This window comes from Nicotiana tabacum, chromosome 10 (genome assembly GCF_000715075.1).
Source record: "Nicotiana tabacum cultivar K326 chromosome 10, ASM71507v2, whole genome shotgun sequence".
In the NCBI taxonomy this organism is placed as follows: domain Eukaryota; kingdom Viridiplantae; phylum Streptophyta; class Magnoliopsida; order Solanales; family Solanaceae; genus Nicotiana; species Nicotiana tabacum.
In genome coordinates this window covers 120,360,641-120,383,893 of record NC_134089.1, presented here as the reverse complement: position 1 = coordinate 120,383,893, position 23,253 = coordinate 120,360,641, and the positions used below count along the sequence as shown (strand labels likewise).

The window sequence follows — 23,253 nt, the reverse complement described above, 5'->3', positions numbered from 1 at the left end:
CCATCTGGATACTAGCATGGAAGCTGTTGTTGTAAGCAAATTCTATGAGTGGCAAATGGTCATCCCAACTACCCTTGAAATCAATAGTACAAGCACGTAACATGTCTTCAAGCGTTTGAATAGTCCGCTCTGCTTGCTCATCGGTTTGTGGATGAAAAGTTGTGCTAAGGTTTACCTGCGTACCCAAACCTTGCTGAAATTTCTTCCAAAAATTGGTCGTGAATTGATCCCCTCGATCTAAAATGATTAAGACTGGAGTGCCATGCAACCTGACTATTTCTTTGATATGAAATTGAGCATACTGTTCCGCTATGTCGGTAGATTTAACTGGAAAGAAGTGCGTTGATTTTGTGAGTCGGTCAATGATCACCCAAATTGAGTCGAACCTGCGCGGAATGCGTGGCAGCCCTACTGCAAAATCCATATTGATCATCTCCTATTTCCACATTGGAATTTCTATACTTTGAGTCAATCTACCGGGCCTTTGATGTTCGGCTTTCACTTGTTGACAATTTGGACATATTGCTACAAAATCCGCCACATCCCTCTTCATGTTGTTCCACCAATAAATTTCCTTGAGATCATGATACATTTTTGTAGAACCTGGGTACACGGAATATCTGGATGTATGAACTTCTGCCATGATCCTTTCCCGAAGACCGTCGATATCAGGAACACATAGGCAGTCTTGGTACCGTAGAGTACCATCATTCATGCCAAAGGAAAAAGTTGTGGTATTGTGTTTGTGAATCCCCTCTTTCAATTGTGCTAACAATGGATCGTTGAATTGTTTTTCCTTCACCTCCGCTACAAGCGATGATTTGGCCCTATTTTGTATAATTACCCCTCATTCACTAGAGTCCGCAAGGCGAACCCCCAAACTGGCCAACTGGTAAACCTCTTGGGCTAACGGCCTCTGATATGCCCCCAAATGAGCCAAACTCCCCATAGATTTTTGACTAAGTGCATCTGCCATGACATTAGCCTTTCCCGGATGATAGAGAATATCGATGTCATAGTTCTTGTGTAACCTGAGCCATCCTCTCTGTCTTAGATTCAACTCCTTTTGTTTAAAAAGAATATATTGAAGGATCTTTTAGTTCATAAATACATCAACGTGGACCCCATACACATAATGTCGCCGAATCTTTATACAAAACTACCGCCGCAAGTTCTAAGTCATGTGTCGAATAGTTCCTTTCATGATTCTTGGGTTGCCTTGAAGCATAAGCGATCACCTGGCCATGTTGCATCAATAGTGGACCATCTATGTCACATTTCTCTTACATATGACCTCCTAGGATTTGAGTTCTTCAATAATTTTCTTGATATGGTTACAATCTTATGTGAGTACTTGCAACTTGCTCTTCCAAATTCTCAACAAAGACATTACTGGATGAGTTTTCTTATAGAACCCTCTATTTCAAAGGAATACATCTTCTAGCCTGCGCACACACCTTAATATCATCAACATGCACGACATTACATCAAATGTAATGTAACATTGTGCTCAGACCTTTCCTGGTCAACCTCTTTCCTCCTTGTGTGCCTTATAGGATTTAAGAAACCACTCCACTTTCCCATGTGAACATTCTCATGATCTCTCTTTACTGTTCAACACTTCCCAAAACACATATCAACACTCTTCATACATATTTAATTCAGAAAGAACCACTGACCCGAACAATATTCTGGTACCATCTTTTCTTTCTAACTGGAATATTCATTCCCATCCTATTTTGCTCATAATGCATAATTAATGGCCTTATTTTGCCACACACTTGTCTACCTCCCGTGAACTTGTAATATCATTGTGCCTGGTTTAATGAGTTTATCATACCACAACTTCACCACCAGTAGTCTCACTTTCCATTATATGTAGACATGAACTATCTCTAGCTCCTTTAGTTACCATTCAGTGTCACCCAAGTTGGTAGCATTACGGTTAGTCCTTTATACCTTCTATTAACACTTGTGCTCCAGGCGAGTCCACCATTCTGATATGAACTATTTTGCGATAACCATGGACATCTCAATTTATAGATTTTCTTTCCATTTCTTCTCGCCTCATTACTCCTAGTTAGTGAATAGCCATGCACTCTTCCACACGTTACGTGGTCTTTTTCCTTAAATTTTTTTTCATCCAGCTCACCTCTTACTCTTGTTAGGATATCAGTGGGAAAGTGTGTTAATCGTCATATCACTTAACACTTCTTTGCTTGTAAAATTCTCTAGAGGCTCTCCATCAAGCCCAAATACCTTCTTGGGTTATGATAGCATCACATATATTTCTCCCACTCGTTTCACCCTTTCTTAACGCCTTGGTACTTTGGTTAAATCACAGATCTATGATTAACCCATTCTAAAAACTCGCAACCTTCCATATTTGGCCTATAGTACTTCCTTAGGTTCCATTGTTCCTAACCCTCTAACAAGTATAAAATCCCTTTACAAACATACTCTTAGTTTCTAGGATCGTTGACCCTATCATTCACATTGTCATGTATGAAGAATTTACCTTCCTTAACCTTCCATTTTTCTTTTGGGTACTAGTGGTCTATCATTAGCATATCCTTTCAGATAATCACATTATCCATTATTACCTTTCTAGACTACGCATGTCTTCAACAAAATACTCAAACATCATAGCTACATGGTCTTACTCTTGTTTCATTGTATTTAAGTGGCCTTACTATGGCCCTTCCTCTCCTACTTAGGGTGAATTGCCCGGATTTTAACACAAGTCTTGAATTTAGCAACTTCATGGACATATGTTTCATGTCTCTATCCCTCACATATATGTTCGACTATTAGGGAGATTGAAGTCAGCATTGTATTAACCTTATAAGTTCTCTACTCTTATTCAGCCACACGGACTTGGGATTCCAATTCCTCATGTCAATATCCTTTAGGAGTGTAACACAACTTCATACACTTATGGGATTCTTATAACATTCATAGCATAAGGGTCTTCTCATTATGGGTTCAATTGACTCTCATTTCATGACTTTTTGTCTCCCGTGAGAGACCTACATGTTTGTCATTACTCTCCTGGTCATGCCTTACATATATCACATGCTTATATAACAAATTTTTCTTTTACACCTTAGGATCATATACATGCTTCCCACACTATCAACAGGTGCCATATAAGCTCGCATCTCATTTATCAAGTCAATGTCTCTTTGGAGGTGGGTGATCAATTTAAACATTTTTCTCATACAAAGTATGCTTCTGGTACTATGTACATATCTCATATATCTGTACAATTTGTTCAACATGATACACGTGCCATCTCATTAATATTCAGGTCTTTCCCATTGGTCATTCCATATGACAACATTACTTGAAATAGACGAAAGAGCATTTAAACTTATCTCGAATCTCAACGCACGAGTTAGAAGACAATCTTATAGTCAAGCTTTATCGTACGATCTGGAGTGTTGAAGAAGGATAACATTCCTAAATGTCCAGATAGCCTCCAAATTATAGATGTGGTCGCACACCGATAAGAAGGACTCTACTAGACACGGCTCCGAGACATCCTAAGACACTTTAAAACCTTAGGCTCTAATATCAAGTTTGTCATGCCCCAACTTCGGGAGGTGCGACCGGCGCTCAATCGAGTGAACCCAACTGAGCAAGCCTTATCAACTGCTATCTACCCAACTCGATAGGAATAAGGAAGCCATGCTTACCTTTATTTAAACTAGGAAAGATCGTACATTCAACATCTTAGTTCATTTTATATCACAACATTTAAAACGTGGTTAAACTTCCAAGGTTCCATACAAGTTATAAGGTAGAAGAAAGCAAGAGTACAAGGATACAACATGGTCCATTGACTTATCCAGTACCCATACATAACTCATACAAACGTCTACGGAGCTGCTAAGGATACAAAAGACGTGATGACAATGTTGGCAACAAGGCCCCGGCTATACCTCAAAAGTGAAAGTCCAAAATAAGAAGATATACAATGTAACCCCTTGAAGGAGAAAGGGGGAGCCTCCAAACACAGCTGAAGAGTAAAGTAATATGAAAATGCCGGTAATAAGGCGTAGTGCCTACATCCATTTAAAGACGTAGCGCCTCCGACAAAAGGGACGTTAGTGCCATCGAATAGCACTAGTATGTATAACTAAACACAATTTTACTAGAAAGAACTATCAAGCAAGTACAAGTAAATCACATGAGTAAATCAAATATGCAATTCATTCAATCCTTCATATAATTTCCAAAACTTAGTTTGGGGCATTTCTTTCATATCTTCATCACTGTTTACAATACCACCGCTATCTTGAGCGGAGTCCGATCACGACCCAACCGGCTAGGTTGCCTCATTGGAGGCATATATCTCAATCACTATTTTATTTCCCTTATCCGGAATTCAATATCAGCATATTACCACTATGTGTGCGACATGGTGTCCGATCACGACCCGATCGGCTAGGATGCCTTATCTAGGTGTTGTTCCTTTCTCATTAGTCATCACATCTGAATCTTTATTTCATATATATATCATATCAATTCCTTGGCACTCAAGGCCACTATTATCACATCGTTTTCCATTTTCAGTATTCACCTTGCAGGTTGTGAACATAGGCATATACAAAAGTAATTCAAGTTGCAGTACAGGTAAGTGGGCACATAGCTAGCATGAATAATTCTCAGTTTCTATCTTGGCTTATAGCCTAAGCATTTCAACACATAATTGTATTCTTTATACTTCTCTAATTATCAAGAATGGTACATTACTCACATTGAGGCACATCCTTCACGTATATGTGTAGTTAATTCCAAATCAATTAATGCACAATAACAATCAATACATTAACCAATTCAAATCTTACCACACTTTCGTAAACGCCAACGAATCTCAATTTCAAATAAAAAGGGGTTTTATCCATACATACCTCAAAGAGCTTTTCCTTAAGTTACTACAACATTCCGGAAATTCTAGCAATGCCCATCTACTTCGAGACATAACAAAATTGAACACAAATTAGGAAGATATTCATAATTCTAACTCATTTGAGCACTTTATCAAACACCATATGAGTGTTAAATCTTTATGGTCCTTTTATAGAGGATTTCATCAACCCACAACCCATACTTTTTCATTTTTAGCTCAACCATGTTCCTACACCTTTTGACAACACATGCAAATAAGATAACAACTCCAATACCCACAAACTTTCTTGATAAATACCCGTCTTTAGCTAAAATTCAAAATTAAGGGTTAAGGTATAGAATATTACCTCAAGAATGAAGATCTAGTGTGGTTTTCCTTGTTAATCCTTCAAGATTTGAGCAAGAGTTGTAGAAGAATTGATGAGGAACACTTTCCCACTCTAGGGCATTCTCTCTCTCTCTAAAAGTATCTGATTTTTGCTCAAGAAATGGTCCCTCCCATCTATTTGACAAAATAAGGTTATTTTATAACAAAAACCCCGATTTTGTATAGCCGCACCACGTGAGGCACCGCGGTTGTGAAAAAAGTGCTCAAAAAACGTTTTTGGATGCTCTCTGTACCTCCCCACAGGCGCGCCGCATGGGGCACCACAGTAGTGTAAATTTCTGCGCTGCTTTTGGTAATTTGGTCATAACTTCTGGTATGAGTGTCCAAATGATGAATGGTTTGAAGCGTTGGAAACTAGACTCAAAGACCTTTCATTTGATAGGTTGTGAATCGCACAAAACCTTATATAAATAGAGATATACTTGTCCAAAGTGAGGTCTTGTGCGTACTCATTTACAACTTTAGTCTATTTGGTAATTTTCTAACTTGTCTTAGACTTAGGCTTCTCCTTAAACCCTAAATCAATTATAATAAGACTTATACACTTATTACCATATCCAAATGATATCCATAATATCATTAATCCTCATTTGCATGTAAGATAAAATAATTAGCCTACCTTGGCACCACGAAATCTTAAATTACTAAGCAAAATTTTCTGGGGCTTTACAGAAAATCGGCTATAAAGTGACTTATTTTAGTGACTCGCGGTATGACCTGTCTCTTGTTTTCCTCTCTCATAACCCTGAGGGGAGCATAAGAGTATATGCCCCTTAACCCAAGGCCTTCGCGGAAATTCCTGATAGTATTGACCCTTTTGGAGATTTTCTAGCAACCAAACTTGCAGCAAAAAATTGCAACCCTCGAAGAATCTAAACCCCTTCTGACAGTGTTCCACGGACCGGTACATATCTACAAAGATCATAGGGACAATGGTATATGTCTTCCCCTCGATCCCCTCCATCAAAGTTTTGGCCACCATGGCCAGCCTTGTATGGATTCTGTCCTCTTGGATCGGGAACTCCAGCATGCCCAAGAAACACACAATGAACACAAAGACCCTACGATGAATCCAACCCAAAGAGGTGATGGAGAATTCATCATCAAAAATATGGTAAGAGTTGTTGTGACCGTATCATTCATAGAGGAAGTCGAAAGGTATGTAGGAGTTCTTCAAGCACTCCAAGTCATCATTCTTTTTAAACCCCATCATCTTTAGAAATACCTTAGTGGTGCGATTTTTTGGTACTAATAAACCAGGGCTATCCCAAGGTAGCCCAGCAAATCCCCCTATTTCTTCCAAGAGGGGGTAATTTCTATGTCTCCAAAGCGGAACACAACCCTTTCTTTGTCCCAAAACATGATGGCAGCCTCGATCAACATTTTGTTTGGCTGAAGATCCAACAAATAAGGAAAATTTCCTAAGACTCGTTTCACATGGTTTTGGTCACTTGAAGGAAGATCCCTCCACCAATCTAGTAGAAGTGAAGGTATGATATCGACCATACCGAACCTGGGGACTTCGTGCCTTATTTTATCAAAACAAGATAAGGTTAGGCCCTTTCCCCCTCCAGGTTCGTCTATTTATACAACAATGATTAGCATATTGGCACTTATTTCTCCAAAATTAATTCACACAATCGTGGTTGCATCCGTTGGGATTATGGAAAACCCGATGGACTTTTGGGTGAGGCTTGTCTTAAAGGGTTATTATGTGGACAACATATTAACCCGGCTAGGTTTGACATGATGCGTGCACAATTGATCAGAGAAAGGTTGCTATAGAGGTCTGGACTGGGACCCTCAAGCGGACAACTTGAGGGGGAAAGGCACGGAACCGTCGAACGCACCATTGATCGACTAGTTTTACCGCAATTACATCTTTATGAATTTAAAGGGTGATATATAGGAAGAGCGCAAATACTCATCAAGCGTTTCTATATGATTGATTATGCATGAATGGAATATGATGTTGAGCATGATATATGCAACAATAAATGGCATGTTGTCAAGTATTTGCACGTTAAAATGATAAATGCGGTATTTAAATAATTGAAAGATAGTTACAAAAGGAAAACAAGGAAACAAGTCAGTTTCAAGAAATATAGGAAATCATAAATGCTTGAAAATAAACAATTAAATCCAAGTAAAGGGGGGAAAGGGAAAGGGTGCACATGTGTTAATAGAGATAAAGCATGCTTAAGACTAATTCATAAAAACAAGTTCATTATGGTAAGAGCCTAAAATATCCCCAGCAGAGTAGCCATGCTTGACGCCCCCTTCTTCCTCGCGGAGTCCGGATTTTGACATTCATTGGGAACAACTCATTTTCTTTTGGGAATTGGGCATTTGAATTTGAAGAGTCGGCACCTAATAGATTTAAGGTATGTTAGGGCACCTAAAGAAAATAACTCATAAAACCGGTTTGCATTACCAGAGACTTGGGTAAGGGCTCGAAATAACCTTGAGGGGAAGGTGTTAGGAACCCCTCGCGGTTCAAAACGATCGGTCTCGGCCAAACTCAGATTATGTGAATTAGTCATTTAACAGATAAGCAGTCTAAGTACATATATAAGATAAAGGAAGTTTAACAGATAAGCAGTCTAAGCACAAATATGTGAATAAGATGAGGGATGTCCTAGGTTTGTTAGCCTATAGGATCACATCTATACAATACCCGGTAAGCCTTCCTCAATTAGAGGGGTTACACGTGGCATTGGCGCACAGGTCATCATATCCTTTACTACCCAATTACCCTCCCCTGGTCATAGCCTAAGCGTTCTAGTAACCTTAAGATGTATCCTATGTGTTCACTGCCCGTCCCTTTACTTATATAGTTTCGGAGGTATTTAGGACTTCTAGTTAAGGTGGATCTAGACTCTCCCACGGTAATTCAAAGGAGAAAACTCTAGGCGACAAACAAAACACGTAGGACTGGACCAAGGATATAATAGTTAAAGGCTCACACTTTACCTCCACAAATAGAGCAAGTAAGTGCATATCTTAAACAACAGATTTTAGATATTTTAGAAAGGTCCTAGAACAGGATATCTAGGTGAGCATAACAAACAAAGAATATGCAGCATTGCGTTAAGGCAAAGCATTAAAGGCCTAATCAGTTTGCCTACTGATTTTAAAACCTATTGAATCTAGGCAGTCACAAGTAAGCAAAGCATAGTTCCGCAGTTTTATTAGACCTTAATTACCTATAGGTTTGCCTAGGCGTAGATCTGTAATACCCTATAAACATGATGTATAAATGCAATTAGAATTCTGGGAATCAGTTTAAAACGGTTTGAGTTTATTAAGTCCTATAGGCATGTTGTCTAGGTGTGATAACTTATTCTAGACTTATAGATACTGGCAGCTAAATGCGAAAATTGGTTTTAAAATCCTATAGGCATGGCATCTAAATGCAGCAATTAGTTTTAAAATATGCAGAAGACTGATTTAAAACTTGTTAATATGTAGAAACTGATCTTTCCAAACTTACAGGCAAGATGGGTTAATTTTAAAACTCCCTATAGGCATGGTATATAAACAAACAATATTGTAACAACCTATAGGCATGGTATCTAAGCAAGCGTCGCAACAAACTTACAAACATATTATCTAGAATGCAGGATCAATTTTTGAACCCTATAGGCATGATATCTAAATAAGCAAACATTGTAACAACTTATAGGCATCGTATCTAAATGAACAAATATTGTAACAACCTATAGGCATGGTATCTACCCTTTTCCAATAGGATATGTATAAGAATCCCTCCCTTTTACTAATTTCCCCAATATCTGTTTACAAGAAATTATTATAACAGACCAGCATTAATAATGAGTTACAGAAGTGAAATTGCTACAACTATAGGGGGGCCTGAATATAGGCCCAAAGGATAAACCTGGCAGATCAGGCCTTCAACCAGTCCAAAAATGCCTCATAATGCATCCAATAGTATCCTAGTGTGTCAAAGTTCTCAAGGACCTCAGGGACCCCAGGCAATGCTCACACCAGAAACTTTCAAAGTAACCCTTTGTGAGCAAGTTTTGGAAAGCCAACTCCAGTATGTCAAACTTCAGAGGAGCCTCATGGACTCCTAATCAATGCTTACACTAGAGGGGCAAGACCCTAGGTGTTCTAAGAATAGGAGTTTTAAACAAGAGGTAGTTTTTAAGAAAATAGTTTTGGATTCCCAAGAAGTAAGGAGCAAACAGGGTCATTCAATCATTGTAACTCAAACAAAGGTCCCAGCAGTCAAATGGTATACAGAAACAGGGTAACTTAGAGTTTCAACTTAGTTAATTAACTGTTACTGGGTGAGCATTTAGTCACATACAGAGGGGTAGTAGGGCTGGAAGTCATATTGGTCAAAAGTGAACATAAGATAGAAGGGATATGCTAGTGAGGAAGAAATGAGCATAAGGCTGGAAACACATAAGTCTAACTAAAGCAAGAATAAGCAGATTGAGAGCAAGACACACATGGGTTCAATCATACAGAAGTAGACATGTTATTGCAGTCAACATAGAAGTAAACATGTTATTGCAGTAGACATATAGGCTCGATTAAGGCAGAAGCAGGCATGCTATTTCAGGAAGCATATAGGTTAAGTTGAATAGCAGGAAGCATATAGTCTAATTGAATGGCAGTATACATACTGACTAGAGATAATGAGCATGAATCACATAGGTCTAGTTAAAGATAAACAGGCTGACTATAAAGATCCTACTGATTTAGTAACATAAAATGGACATGCTGGGAACAGGAAATACATAGATCAAATCATACAGAGGTTTGCATGATAGTAAAGTGAGAACATACCAGTTAAAGAAGCAGAAGCAGAAAGTAAAGTAGCAGGATTTAACAGTCTAGTCCTGGCTTTCAGCCGATTAGACAAACAATGAGCACAAGTAGTAGAGAGAGATGAAAGTAGAGTTTGTGTGTGAATGTATTTGTGAACTTTTGTTCGTGTCCTTAGAAGAATCAGAATGAGAGTATATATAGCACTTAGTGAGGTTAAAACAAATAAGGTAAAGAGTGAATCATAGTTCATAAAATAAGGGTAATCAAATAAATCAATCGGCCAATTAGCGAGTCAATTCATATAGAAGAATCCGGAAAAGACCCCTTAGAATGAGGAGAGTCAATTGACGGTACAAAAATGGGCTCAAATAAGGCAATAAATAATTCTCATACCATGTAGCAATCAATCAAATCCCTACGTCAGACTGATAGTTTCAAATAAGGCAAATATTACTAAGTAAAGTCACAAATAAGGAAATAGGTAAAAATCACAGAGAGATACTAGCCTTAACAGGAAAATATGATTCGAATCCCAAATAAAAATCAATCAGTATATTGGATTGACAGAAATAAATAAATAAATAAATAAATAAATAAGGGGAAAATCACAGAAATAACTAGTGCCGGAAACAGAAAGGCCTAGGGTTTAAGCATATACACAAAATTAATCAAACCAGTAAAGAATAGTCATATTCAACATTTGGAAGTTTGAAAATCATTTGAAGAGAACTTAGGACTAAACCTAGTTCTTAGAAATCACTGAAATCAAATAATGATTAGAGAAATTGAATGTTTTTTCGTAGAAAAATACCAAATAATACTTAGAACGTTTCAGATCTGCAAGGATCTGAACAAACCCAAGTAGTCATAAGACTAGGGTTTTTTGGAAATAACAGAGACGAAAGAAAATCAGTCTAAACCCATAGATTCGAACCAAAAATTGGAAAAAAACAGCACTCACAAAGGAAAATGGCAATAGACAGGCCTGTGAAAAAGTTCCGAGCAAAACCAGGTTGAATCTCTTTGAGATTCTCTCATAGATCAACGAAGTCGAACAACCAAAAGATGTAGCAGACGCCGGAAAATACAGAGAAACCCCATAGACGGGGAGTTTTGTAGGTGATAGCGACTAGGTTTTAGGGTTAGGTTGAGAGAGAGTTGAGAGATGAGGGAACAAAGGGTGGCGGAAATGAAATAAATAAAGGGGTTTAGGGGGTCGTTTGGGATTAAAATGGTAAGTTTAATCGTGGACCGTTGATCTAAAAGATCAACGACCACGATTAAACGGAGTTATCGGGTCGGGTAGGTTTAATTAGATTAGGGTTATTTTAAATTGGACTTGGGTTTAATAAATTGGGTTGGGGGTCCGATTTTGGGTGTAAATTAGGGGCTGTTATTTAAATACTCCTTTTACTAATTAAAATAATTTTAAAAATAGCTAATAAATTGATAAAAAATAGTTTTCAAGCATGAAGATGATTTAAAATAATTATTCAATATTATAAAAATATAAAGAGTCAATTTCTGTATAGATAATGTGGTTATGCCTATGTGGGGGCTATATTTGCAAAATATGCAATTATAGTCTTAAACATGCAAATGTAATTATAAGAAATGTAATTAAAATGTTTTAATACTCATATGAACTTAAATGATAAATTTATATAATTAAATCATTATAAAATAATATAAGGGATAGTTTTGAACATTTATGTAATTAAAAATGCAGAAATAAATGGATTTAGGGCCTTTAAAATTATAGAAAAATTGTAAAAATACTTGTGCATGTTTGCAAATGCATATACAATATTTTGAAAGTGTGTGTGCACATTTTAGAAATATATAAGGGAAAAATTGGGTATCAACAGTAGTTGTCACTAATGCATATGATTTGAATCCATGTTTCAATTGTAAATCACTATGCTCTCCTCTGCAAGTATTTTCAATATGTTTTGAGTTCTTACATACTCATAAGTTGAAACTATAGATATCATGCTTCCCTATGAGAAAAGTATTCCAAGAATAAATGGTGTATTAATCGCTTAAGATTCTAACTTGTATTTTGATTGCCAATCATTATGCTCCACTCTTTGAAAGAAATTCAATGTGTTTATGTCACTCATTACTAACGAGCTCAAAGCTATGATTTCAGAATATTCTATATATTGATGTTTATGACAATGATCCTTGAAAGTAAAGAAACGGAAGTGTAAAATATGAAATGCGGTCATCGTTCCATGAATGAAGAACATTAGGTATGGCCAAGAGAGCCAATGAAATGAAGATGTTGTGAATGGTTAAAAGTGCTAATGAAGCGATAGATGGTATGAAAGGCTATAAGATGACATTTATATTTCTATTTTCTTAATAAATAAATAAATAAATATTTTTGGGAGTATCATTTAAGTACGAGGAAGGGCGGGTTGTAAAGGCCCACACCCGAAACTACACATGCTGCTGTAGGAGATGATTGAGAGACAAAAACTTCCTTGTACTATGATGAGATTATTCCCCTTAATTGGGATGAGTTTACTGCTAATATATGTTCATATCACCATGTCGGCCCACACGATATTGTGGGGAGACGACTTAGCCGATTGAGTGGTGATCGGACATCATGTCGTGCACATAGTGATTCCTCCTTTATTATCATTATATTTGATTCGTATTACCATGTTGATCCATATTCATTCGTGGTGAGACGGCTTAGCCGATCGAGCAATGATCAGACTCTGTGCCTCGCGCATGGTGTGATGGTTGGGTATCCATGTCCACCCGCATACATTGGAGTGAGACGGCTTAGCCGGTCGAGCAACGATCGAACTCCATGCCTTGTGCATGATGTATGATCGGTGGCTAATGATCTCCCAACCAAAATTGTTAACACTTAATTGGATTTGATTATGTTTTAACTTGGCATTTAGTATTACTTGAGTTCTTATTGATTCCGTGTTTCTCTCCTTTTATGTTGGTACTCTACTCCATGAGAAGGTATTTAGTTTTACATAATAGTACTAATCCATATGTACTAATGTCCCTTTTGCTGGAGGCTCTGCATCTTTAATGGATGTAGGTGGTTTCTCAGCAGGCGGCTTTGATTCTCGTTAGTAGCTTACCCTCTACTCAGCGGATTTTAGTAAGTTGTATTATGCTCCGGGGCCTTATGTCAGTTGATATCGTATATTGTGTTTTGAGGTATAGTCGGGATCTTGTCACCGACACTTTCATACTACTCTTTTGTTTTATTTAGAGGCTCTATAGACATGCTTTGGGTAGTGTTCGATTTGGGATAATGAGCAAGAAATGTTATAGTTGTCAAACATGTTTCCTCTCGTAAATATGAGCTTGTAATATTTTGGAAATTGTAAATGAAGCTTCTATAAGTAACGGAAAAAGGATGTGGTACACTTTACTCTTCACATGTCTATTTCTTGTTATTGATTCTTAAATTTTTCATTGGTAAGATTGGGTAGCAGCATCAAGTAGGCTTGCTAGATTGGGATGTCTCGATCGAGCACTGGTCGCGCTACCCAAGGTCGGGGCGTGACATTAGTATATAATTTATGTATATCGGCTAGAAAAAATAAACAATAAATTCAGCCGGCTATTTGTGCAAAGATTCCAATTTTATTTTTTGATAAATTCATCCAATTTAGAGACCAAAAGAGCCATTTGCGGCAAATGCCTTTTTAAGTAATAAGATATGAAAATTATTGTTCGACATTAAAACCTCCATTAGTGGGTTTTTTATGATGTCACTCAATTTGACTAATTTGAGCACCGAATCTAAACGGTTGATTTTAACTTAATGGCGGATGACTTAACTCTGCGCAATTCGGCATAATAGGTGGGGGACCAAAAAGAGTTATCATTTCCTCTCCATCGGTGTCTCCGGCGACTTCGTCGGAATCTCTTCTCCGGCGGTACTTAGTTGTAAGTTCTTTCTCTATTCGCTTCTATATTTCTTACGTGACAGTAACCCTAATCCCTTTCCCCGTAATTTTAATCCACGAATACGAATTGCGACGTGGCTTGCTATGTTCCTTCAGTTTACAAAGTTTTTTTCTTCCTCTTTTCTTAAAATGAATTTAACGAAGCTAATTATACTTTTAAGTTTTGATAAATAATTGTGCTTTGAAGTTGTGATGTTGTAGTAATCTGATTTTGAGTGTTAATCATTAATTTTCTCAATGTTTGGAGGCTAGCGAAGTAAATATTGATTACTGAATTGTTGGTTTTTAGTTATTGGGATGGAAGTCAATAAAGTTGAATCCTTTTTCCAGTCCATTAATTTTTCAACCTTGTGAGGAATAAAGATAACATTTTAATTACTTAATTGTTGGTTTTCAGTTGTTGGGATGGAAGTAAAACAATTTGATTGCTTTTCCCCATGATCTTACTATCCGGACCTCAATTTTTGTTCTCTAAGCATTTTAAATCAATTTATTTATAATATAAATCCTAAAGCAAAATCAACTATCCAAATAGGCTCCAGTTTTAGTCGCAGAATTTGATAAGTGAAGATTTTTTATGTGGAGAGTATTGGAATAGGTTGTTGAGAATGAGTAATGAGGTGGTGTACCCTTGTTTGTGGTGCAACATTTTGCAATGGCACACTAGTGAAGAGCTAACTGTCAAATAATATTTACTAGCCAGTTCCGCTTCTGTTATAATAACTACATCATGTATACTTATCAAATAATGATATTAATTATAATCATAACTAATTATATAATCTCATCATTTGTGAAAAACTATTGAAAAGAGAGTTTCACTTGATGATGTATACTCTGTTAATGGACTTCAGACACAACTTTTTGCAGGAGGCCATCCTTCATAGTTGCTTTTGTTCCTTTGTATCTTTATATATTAATCACTATGTTGCTACTAAAATAAAGTCTTTCTTTTTAAACGTATATGTGCGCAGTATTGATTTTGCTTTTGGAGCTATATACACTAAGTTTGAGACTAACTTAGCTGATGTATTAGTATTTTTCTAGACTATTTAATCCTTCAGAGGGCTAAAACCCTTTCTCTCCATGAATTGATGTCCTTATGCTGCAGTGCTGTTGATACAATAGAGAGAGTGATTTATTGAGGTGATTGTCCATCATGGATTGTAACTGCTTTGATCCACAATGGCCTGCTGATGAGTTGTTAATGAAGTATCAGTACATTTCTGATTTTTTCATCGCAGTTGCTTATTTCTCTATCCCAATCGAGTTGGTATACTTTGTCCAGAAATCGGCAGTTTTTCCATATAGATGGGTACTCGTGCAGTTTGGTGCTTTCATAGTTCTTTGTGGAGCAACACATCTTATCAACTTATGGACATCTACCGCCCATACAAGGACTTTGGCAATAGTGATGACCACCGCAAAGGTCTTCACTGCTGTGGTATCATGTGCAACGGCTCTCATGCTTGTGCACATCATTCCGGATCTATTAAGTGTCAAAACTAGGGAGCTATTCTTGAAAAACAAAGCGGCAGAGCTTGATCGTGAAATGGGTCTTATTCGGACACAGGAGGAGACGGGTAGGTATGTTAGAATGCTTACACATGAAATCAGAAGTACTCTGGATAGACATACTATTTTGAAGACTACACTTGTTGAGCTTGGAAGAGCATTGGCACTGGAAGAGTGTGCATTGTGGATGCCAACTCGTACTGGACTGGAGCTTCAACTTTCTTACACTCTACGTCATCAAAATCCAGTTGGATTTACAGTACCTATACAACTTCCTGTAATTAATCAAGTTTTCAGTACAAATCGTGCTGTTAAAATATCACCAAATTCTCCCGTTGCAAGGCTTCGACCTGCTGGGAAGTACATGCCAGGTGAGGTGGTTGCTGTCAGGGTCCCCCTTCTGCATCTCTCAAACTTTCAGATTAATGATTGGCCTGAACTTTCGACGAAGCGCTATGCTTTGATGGTTTTGATGCTTCCTTCAGATAGTGCAAGACAATGGCATGTCCATGAATTGGAGCTTGTTGAAGTGGTAGCCGATCAGGTTTGAATTTTTTTTATATGTGATGTAATATCTTATAGCTCCCCTTTTGACAGCAATGATGTTCAATGCTAGAGTTTGCTGTTGAAATTAGATATTACTTAATCATTATAAGAACAGCTACAGAACCAATCTTAATGAGATAATTGATTGATGCAGTTTTAGCTGCCCTGATTATCTTCATAAAAATTATTCCTCTTGATCACATCCTTTCATAAATGTTTGGACTGAATTTTAATCTAGTAAATAGTTAAATATCCCATGCCCCTTTTGAAATAGACGGTGCCAAAGAAGGCGGACTTCAAAATCCAAATAATCCAATAGCTAATGGAATGCAACAAGAAATAACTGCTAAATTGTGATGCTGTGATTTTCTGATTCTTGCTTTCCTTGATTGCTTTTTGCTGGATAGGTGACTGTGATGTGTGGGTTGTTTACATAATTGTCTTTTAAGTCATTACAACTTTGTCCACAGGGAGAGAAAGACTGGAGAGAGATATGAACGATTGTTATAAAAATATATTCAAATGGGGTTTATTCAGTTGGCCGTAGCATTTTGTTTTGGAAGGACTGTAACTCTCCTTCGCTTTTGGTTCCTCCATTACTATAAAAGGCGAAAGCAAACAAAAGCATTGAGGTCTATTAGGCCTTTAAGCGGAAAGAGTAAATAAGTGAGGATAATAACCATAAACATGAAACAATTATATGACTAAAGAATTGAAAAAATTACAATTAAGTGAAATATTTCTTATTTAGTGTCACCCTCTTCAAGGCAGAATTTATTGGTGATGAGATTCACACTGTAGCCCCTTCGTGCATATACACTGAAGTGTGATGTAAGCAAGAAAGCACTCAGCTTATTTTGCACCTAGCTCTTGAAGATAGCATTCAACAAAACTGGCTTCCACGACTTTTATGCTTTATTAGATTTGGCTCAACGTTGGATGTAGGATCTAGGGTATAAACAAACTAGGACTTATTTTTGATTTGATATCATACTCACGCTGTAGGCTAAATCTCTAGCATAAGTAGTATTTTCTATACTCGTTAAAACTTTAAAAGAATTTTGGGGGTAGTGGTGGTGGTGTAAATATGTGCGTAAAAGATAAGACAAGATTATACGCTTTTTGACGGAGGAGTTTTTTCTGAAGGAATAGTCCTCCATTCTTCAATTTGTCTCTTGGCAACCCTCCTTTTTCCTATTAATTAGAGAAACTAAATGAAAAAAGAAACTAAGTATATGAAATTGGAAGCTTAACATGTTAGCTATGAATTTTCTGGATATAACAGAAATTTGTGGAGTGGTTGTAGTATCTGATAAAATAGACCTTTGGCCTAACTCAACCCCAAAAGCTAGCTTATGAGGTGAGGATTGCCCAAGGCCATATAATGAAACCAAGGACCTCAAATCCCACCGATGTGGGACTCAACCTCCCTCCCCCCATGTCCAGGCTTGCAAACTGGAGCGTGGACAACATAAATGGTGGCCCAACATCGGTAATAATAATTGGGATGGGCCTGGCTTTGATACCATGATAAAATGGACCTTGGGCCTAACTCAACCTCAAAAGCTAGCTTATGAGGTGAGGATTGCCCAAGACCATATAAGGAGACCAAGAACCTCAAATCCCACCGATGTGGGACAACTCAACAGTATCCTTGTTAAAGTGGATACGTTCAACTTCTAGTAGGCTATGATTAATCAATCAACTAGGGCTCAAATGAAAGCAGCTCTCCTTGTGGGACTTGAATCCACAATTGCCTGATTAGAAGTCAGGCGCATTAGGCCATGGACGGTCTTGCATAAGGATGAGGCTGCCTGTTGTGGGTTTCAATGCACATCAGTCAATTATTAAACCCCTTTGAACTTTGCCCTGCGGCTTTCGGACGTAAGGTTTAATATTAACATCCTTCTTTTCCTTTTTCTTCTAATTTGAATTTTAGCACATCAAGAAACTATATTGGTTTTATAGATTTCAAGGCATGTAGAAATGCATTTTAGCCAAGAGGAAAAGAGACCAAAACTATGGTTTCTTTGTAAGTTTGGAGCACTATGTTTGTGTATTTAAGAAAACTAATTTAATTTGATAAGTTTGTATGATCATTATTTTGGAAAATGATGATCATACTTAACCATATTCTAAGCAAATTTGTTATGTTGCTTTGAGGGATATGATTTTTAGAATATCATCACATTTTAGGGATCGAGTTTATTGAGATTTTTATCAAAATTTGTGTTGGAATAAAATTTTCTTTTAAGGAGACTATTGTTTGGTATCAGAAAATCTTTCACTAGTCTCACGTGATTTTTGGCTCTGCCCATGCTGAACTTGATTAGCTGAGTCGTAAGCGGCAATCTTAGTGCTAAACTGGACGTATTAAATATTCATACTACCACTTATGAACTAAGCTCCCATCTTAATACTTTTTACTGTTTGTCTTGCACATTCTTGAAGAGTTATTATCCCTTCATCCCAATTGGTTTGGTATTCTTTTCATTTTTGTCTGTCCTATAAAGATTGACATCTTTATATACTAGGAACAGTTTAATTTACATGTTCTCATTTTGCCAGTGACTTGATCTAGGCTCCACTAGCTATAAAAACTTAAATAGTTTGGTTCAATGGACACTTTTGTATTTTATGCATGTGTATTAGAAGCCTTTCTTTCTTCCTTAAAACTCCGTGTATAGTCAAGCACCATAAAACAACCTGGGCGAAAGGGGTACTTTTTGCACAGACTTGTGTTATTACGTTTCTCTTTGATCCTTGGATATTTCCTGGATAAATGGTGGAAATGACATTTTATGTAGAATCCCTCCTCTGACAACCCTTTTACTATTGGAGATCAAGGGATCTCTTCTCTTCTTACGCTGGATGTTATTGGCACATAGGGAAGCATCTATCCATTTCACATGGTCTGCTTGCAACTAATTTGCACCTCTGGATTTTTCTGTTAAAAGGGTGAAAACGGAGTGTGACTGGATGAAGTGACTTTTTTCTATCTTTTGTCAATTCAGGTAGCTGTTGCTCTCTCACATGCTGCCATCTTGGAGGAATCAATGAGGGCTAGGGATCTTCTTATGGAGCAGAATGTCGCTCTTGATCTGGCAAGAAGAGAAGCAGAAATGGCTGTTCGTGCGCGTAATGATTTCCTAGCTGTTATGAATCATGAAATGAGAACTCCTATGCATGCAATAATTGCACTTTCATCTTTGCTACAAGAAACTGAGCTGACACCGGAGCAGCGTCTGATGGTGGAAACAATCCTTAAGAGCAGCAACCTTTTAGCAACGCTCATCAATGATGTCTTGGATCTTTCAAGGCTTGAGGATGGAAGCCTTCAACTTGACGTTGGGACTTTCAATCTTCATGTTCTCTTCAGAGAGGTAAGCCTGATATTGCTGTTTACTTGCATAAGAACAGATGAAAAGATGTTCTAGATCTGTTAAAAACATTACTTGTGATTTCCAGTTTTCCAACATGTTATGCTGGAAACCATTGACTGATTCAGGTGTCTGCCTTTTGCTTTAGGTCCTTAACTTAGTCAAGCCTATTGCATCTGTGAAAAAGCTGTTTGTCACGCTTAGCTTGTCTTCAGATTTGCCGGAATTTGCTATTGGAGATGAAAAACGGCTAATGCAAATTCTTTTAAATGTTGTTGGCAATGCTGTAAAATTTTCAAAAGAAGGCAGTGTGTCAATTTCTGCTGTTGCTGCAAAATCAGAATCTTTAAGTGATCCTAGAGCTCCCGAGTTTTTTCCTGTGCAAAGTGAGAATCACTTTTATTTACGTGTACAGGTATGTTTAAAAGTTTATTTTCATGCTTGATATTTAATATTTGCACTATATATGGTAGTTGCTCTGTTTATTTTTTTTGGGGTGGTGGTTTTATTGCTAATCTTCCCCCTGTTATTTAGGTAAAAGATACAGGATCAGGCATTAATCCGCAGGATATCCCCAAGCTATTCTGTAAGTTTGCGCAAAACCAGGCACTGGCAACTAAAAGTTCGGGTGGCACTGGGCTTGGCCTTGCGATTTCTAAGAGGTATCTCACTTCTTTGGTGTTTGTGTTGAATGCGTTTCAGTTTTCCATGATAACTGGAGAACTGCTCAAGATTGAATTTTCATTCTTTGCTGATGCACATTCGTTGGAAAATTTGTTCATTGCATGTGGAGACACTTACAACAGTGATTATTTATCTGACAAATTGTTTTAATGGCCTGGATCAGGTTTGTTAATCTTATGGAAGGTCATATTTGGATCGAAAGTGAAGGACTTGGCAAGGGGTCTACTGCTATCTTTATTGTTAAACTTGGCATTCCTGGGCGCTCAAATGAGCCTAAGCTTCCCTTTATGCCCAGATTGCCTGCAAATCACATGCAGATGACTTTTCAAGGACTAAAGGTTTTGATTATGGATGATAACGGGTGAGTGCTGATACTACCTCTTTATCTTTAGACTCTTATTTGTCCTGCTGTTTGACGACTTAATCTGGCCAATGATTCTCGTTCTGCTATGTGTTGGTCTATGTTATGTGAGATTAAACATTTACAAGCTGAAAAAGGTGGTAGTTGTTGGACATCACTTTGGAATAAAGACCAAAGTGGAAAGTGCTAGACAGTATATTAGGAGTATAATCTAGACATTAAGGTCGGTGCTTCATATCCCTTGGAAAAGAAGCAGAGGGAGTGAAAAAAGATGGTTTAAAGTTGCAGAAAATGGAGAAGGGAAACATGTTAGTGTGCCGCAGAGGCACACATCATTGTTTCATCATAGGATTGTAGGAAGTATTGTGGCCGACCCCACTCAAATCCTTTCCCATCCAATCACAGGGATACACCATTCCAAAGAGTAAGAAGACATAGGATAAAGTGGCTGCATATTTGTTTTCAGACATTCTTTGGGTATGTATTTTTTTACAAAGATGTTTTGGTCCATTAGCTAACACCTTAATATGCATTCTCTACTTTTAAGATAGAAGTGGTCATATGTTTTATCTCAAAAATACCCTCAAGAGAGTCCAAGTTGGGGAAGGCTGTTTTTCTAAAAGTTCTTGTCATACATGAAATTCCTTTTAAAAGCAGGCAGCATGCTCTGCCGCCCCCCCCCCCCCCCCAACCCCCCAAAAAAAAAATCCAACCCCCAAGCCAAAAAAAGGGCCCTCAAGAGAGTCCAAGTTGGGGACAGTAAAAACAAAAGGCTGTTTTTCCTAAAAAGTTTATTTAATTATTTCCTGCAAAAATCATAGTCATTTGGTTCTGGTTCCACTTGCGGTTGAAGTTTGATCTTCATTGCATACCTCATTTAGCTTGTTAATTATTTCTTGATTTGTAGTTATTAAATGCATGATATTTCGTCTTGTATTGGCAAAATTGGATAAGTACATTATAGGTCTTATCGTGCTAAAAGGAAAGTGGAAGGAGGTTAAAGAAAAAAGTGGAAGGAGGTGCTTATCACCCTCACAAAAGAAAGAGGAAGAAGAAAGCAAAGCAGGAGGAAAGATTAGAATTCCAACCTCTAGATTTTGGAGCCTACTCCTGAGAAGAATATACTTTGGGGAGTCAAATAATTTTACCGATAATGATTTTTCAAAACAACCTAAAAATATTTTACACTATGAGAAAATATGATTTATAGTACTTTTATGTGGTTTTCAAATTTACTTATTTTGAGGGATTAAGCAATAAATATATGCGAGTAAATAAACTCCATCGTTCTTTTTGTGACAAAGGGATTAAGAAATATCGATAAAGACACATCTTAGAGCAAGGTACAGAAGATTCTTGTTTATCGAACAAAAAAGTTTGAGTCTCTTTTGACTTTTTTGGTAAATATCCATAACTTTTTCTTTATTCTCCTTCACTGTTGGTGGCTCTAAATTGATTACCAAAATTTGTGTTAGTGGCAGCGGTGTCTCTGTTTCTCAGGTTGTTACAATTGTAGTATATTTTGAAAATGATCTATACGATTATTATTGACTTAAGAGATTAATTTGATGTATCCATTTCGAATCTTTTTTATGCAGGTTTAGTAGGATGGTAACCAAGGGTCTGCTAGTGCACCTAGGGTGCGATGTAACAACAGTTAGCTCTGGTGATGAGTGCTTGAGAGTTCTTACTCAGGAACACAAAGTAGTATTCATGGACGTGAGTATACCGGGTATAGACTGTTATGAAGTTGCTGTGCAAATACATGAAAAGTTTGGGAAACATCACAACAGGCCACTTATTGTGGCACTAACAGGAAACACTGACCGAGTTACCAAAGAAAACTGCATGAGAGTTGGTATGGATGGAGTTATTCTGAAACCTGTTTCAGTCGACAAAATGAGAAGTGTTTTATCCGAGCTTTTAGAGCATGGAGTTATTCTTCAATCCTAGTGAAAGAGGGATTACATGTACGACCAAAAGTGTTTGTCAAAGACTGAGTGTGGCTGTACATACATTTTTCAGACTTCGGGCAAAACGAAGAGTTGTTCACAATGATAGCGCAATACACTAATTGCAGGTTCAAATATCTTATAAAAGCGATTGTACGATGATGTATCGTCAACAGATTTGTATAAAGAAATTAGTTTGTTCTACATCTTTGAAGGAGAAGTCCCGTCTTTCCTGGGAGGTTGGAGCTTGAAAACATGTTCGTTCATTTTCTTTTTGGGTAGAACTAATCAAAAATATTTGTATCAATGTACATTATGTGCATGACATTTGCCTGAAAATTGGTGCAAAAGCTTCTCCCAACCGTCCCTCTCGCCCTCCTCTCTTTTTCACAATCCCTAGTGATTAACCCTGGGTGTGGTATTCCAACTTGCGTAATGGTTCAAGTTGAAGAAGTTGGTATTTTTGAAAAGGATAAAACTAAGGGGTCGTTTGGTCATGAAACAAATTATTTTATGATTAATTATCTCGGGATTAGTTATCTCATCATTCTCATCCTGTAGGGATAAAAGAACAATACAATCTCGGGATTAGTTATATAACAATTTTATCCCAATCAAATGTGTGATAAATTCATCTCAAAATTAATCTCGAGATTAGTTATCACTTGTCTCTCGTACCAAACGACCGTAGATATTACATAGATATCACGTTGCGTTTGAATGAATTCGATTACATAAGTAATAGTGCTAAATCAAGTAT

At 37.3% G+C, this 23,253-nt stretch overlaps 1 protein-coding gene across 2 annotated transcripts; it reads left to right on the top strand.

Moving 5' to 3' along the window:
- Nucleotides 1-13,767: 13,767 nt before the first annotated feature.
- On the top strand, nt 13,768-22,854 carry LOC107784797 (ethylene receptor). Of its 2 annotated transcripts, XM_016605980.2 has the most exons (7): nt 13,768-14,035; nt 15,167-16,114; nt 19,131-19,499; nt 19,645-19,911; nt 20,031-20,158; nt 20,344-20,541; nt 22,140-22,854. In XM_016605980.2, exons 2-7 carry the CDS (start codon nt 15,215-15,217, stop codon nt 22,492-22,494), a joined length of 2,217 nt encoding a protein of 738 aa, XP_016461466.2. In that variant the 5' UTR covers nt 13,768-14,035; nt 15,167-15,214; the 3' UTR covers nt 22,495-22,854.
- The last annotated feature ends 399 nt before the right edge of the window (nt 22,855-23,253 follow it).

Coding starts and splice junctions, on each gene's coding strand:
- LOC107784797 (XM_016605980.2), top strand. CDS start 15,215: ATGGATTGTAACTGCTTTGATCCACAATGGCCTGCTGATGAGTTGTTA. Junction 16,115..19,130: donor TTGAAGTGGTAGCCGATCAG/GTTTGAATTTTT, acceptor TTGTCAATTCAG/GTAGCTGTTGCTCTCTCACA. Junction 20,542..22,139: donor TTGATTATGGATGATAACGG/GTGAGTGCTGAT, acceptor TTTTTTATGCAG/GTTTAGTAGGATGGTAACCA.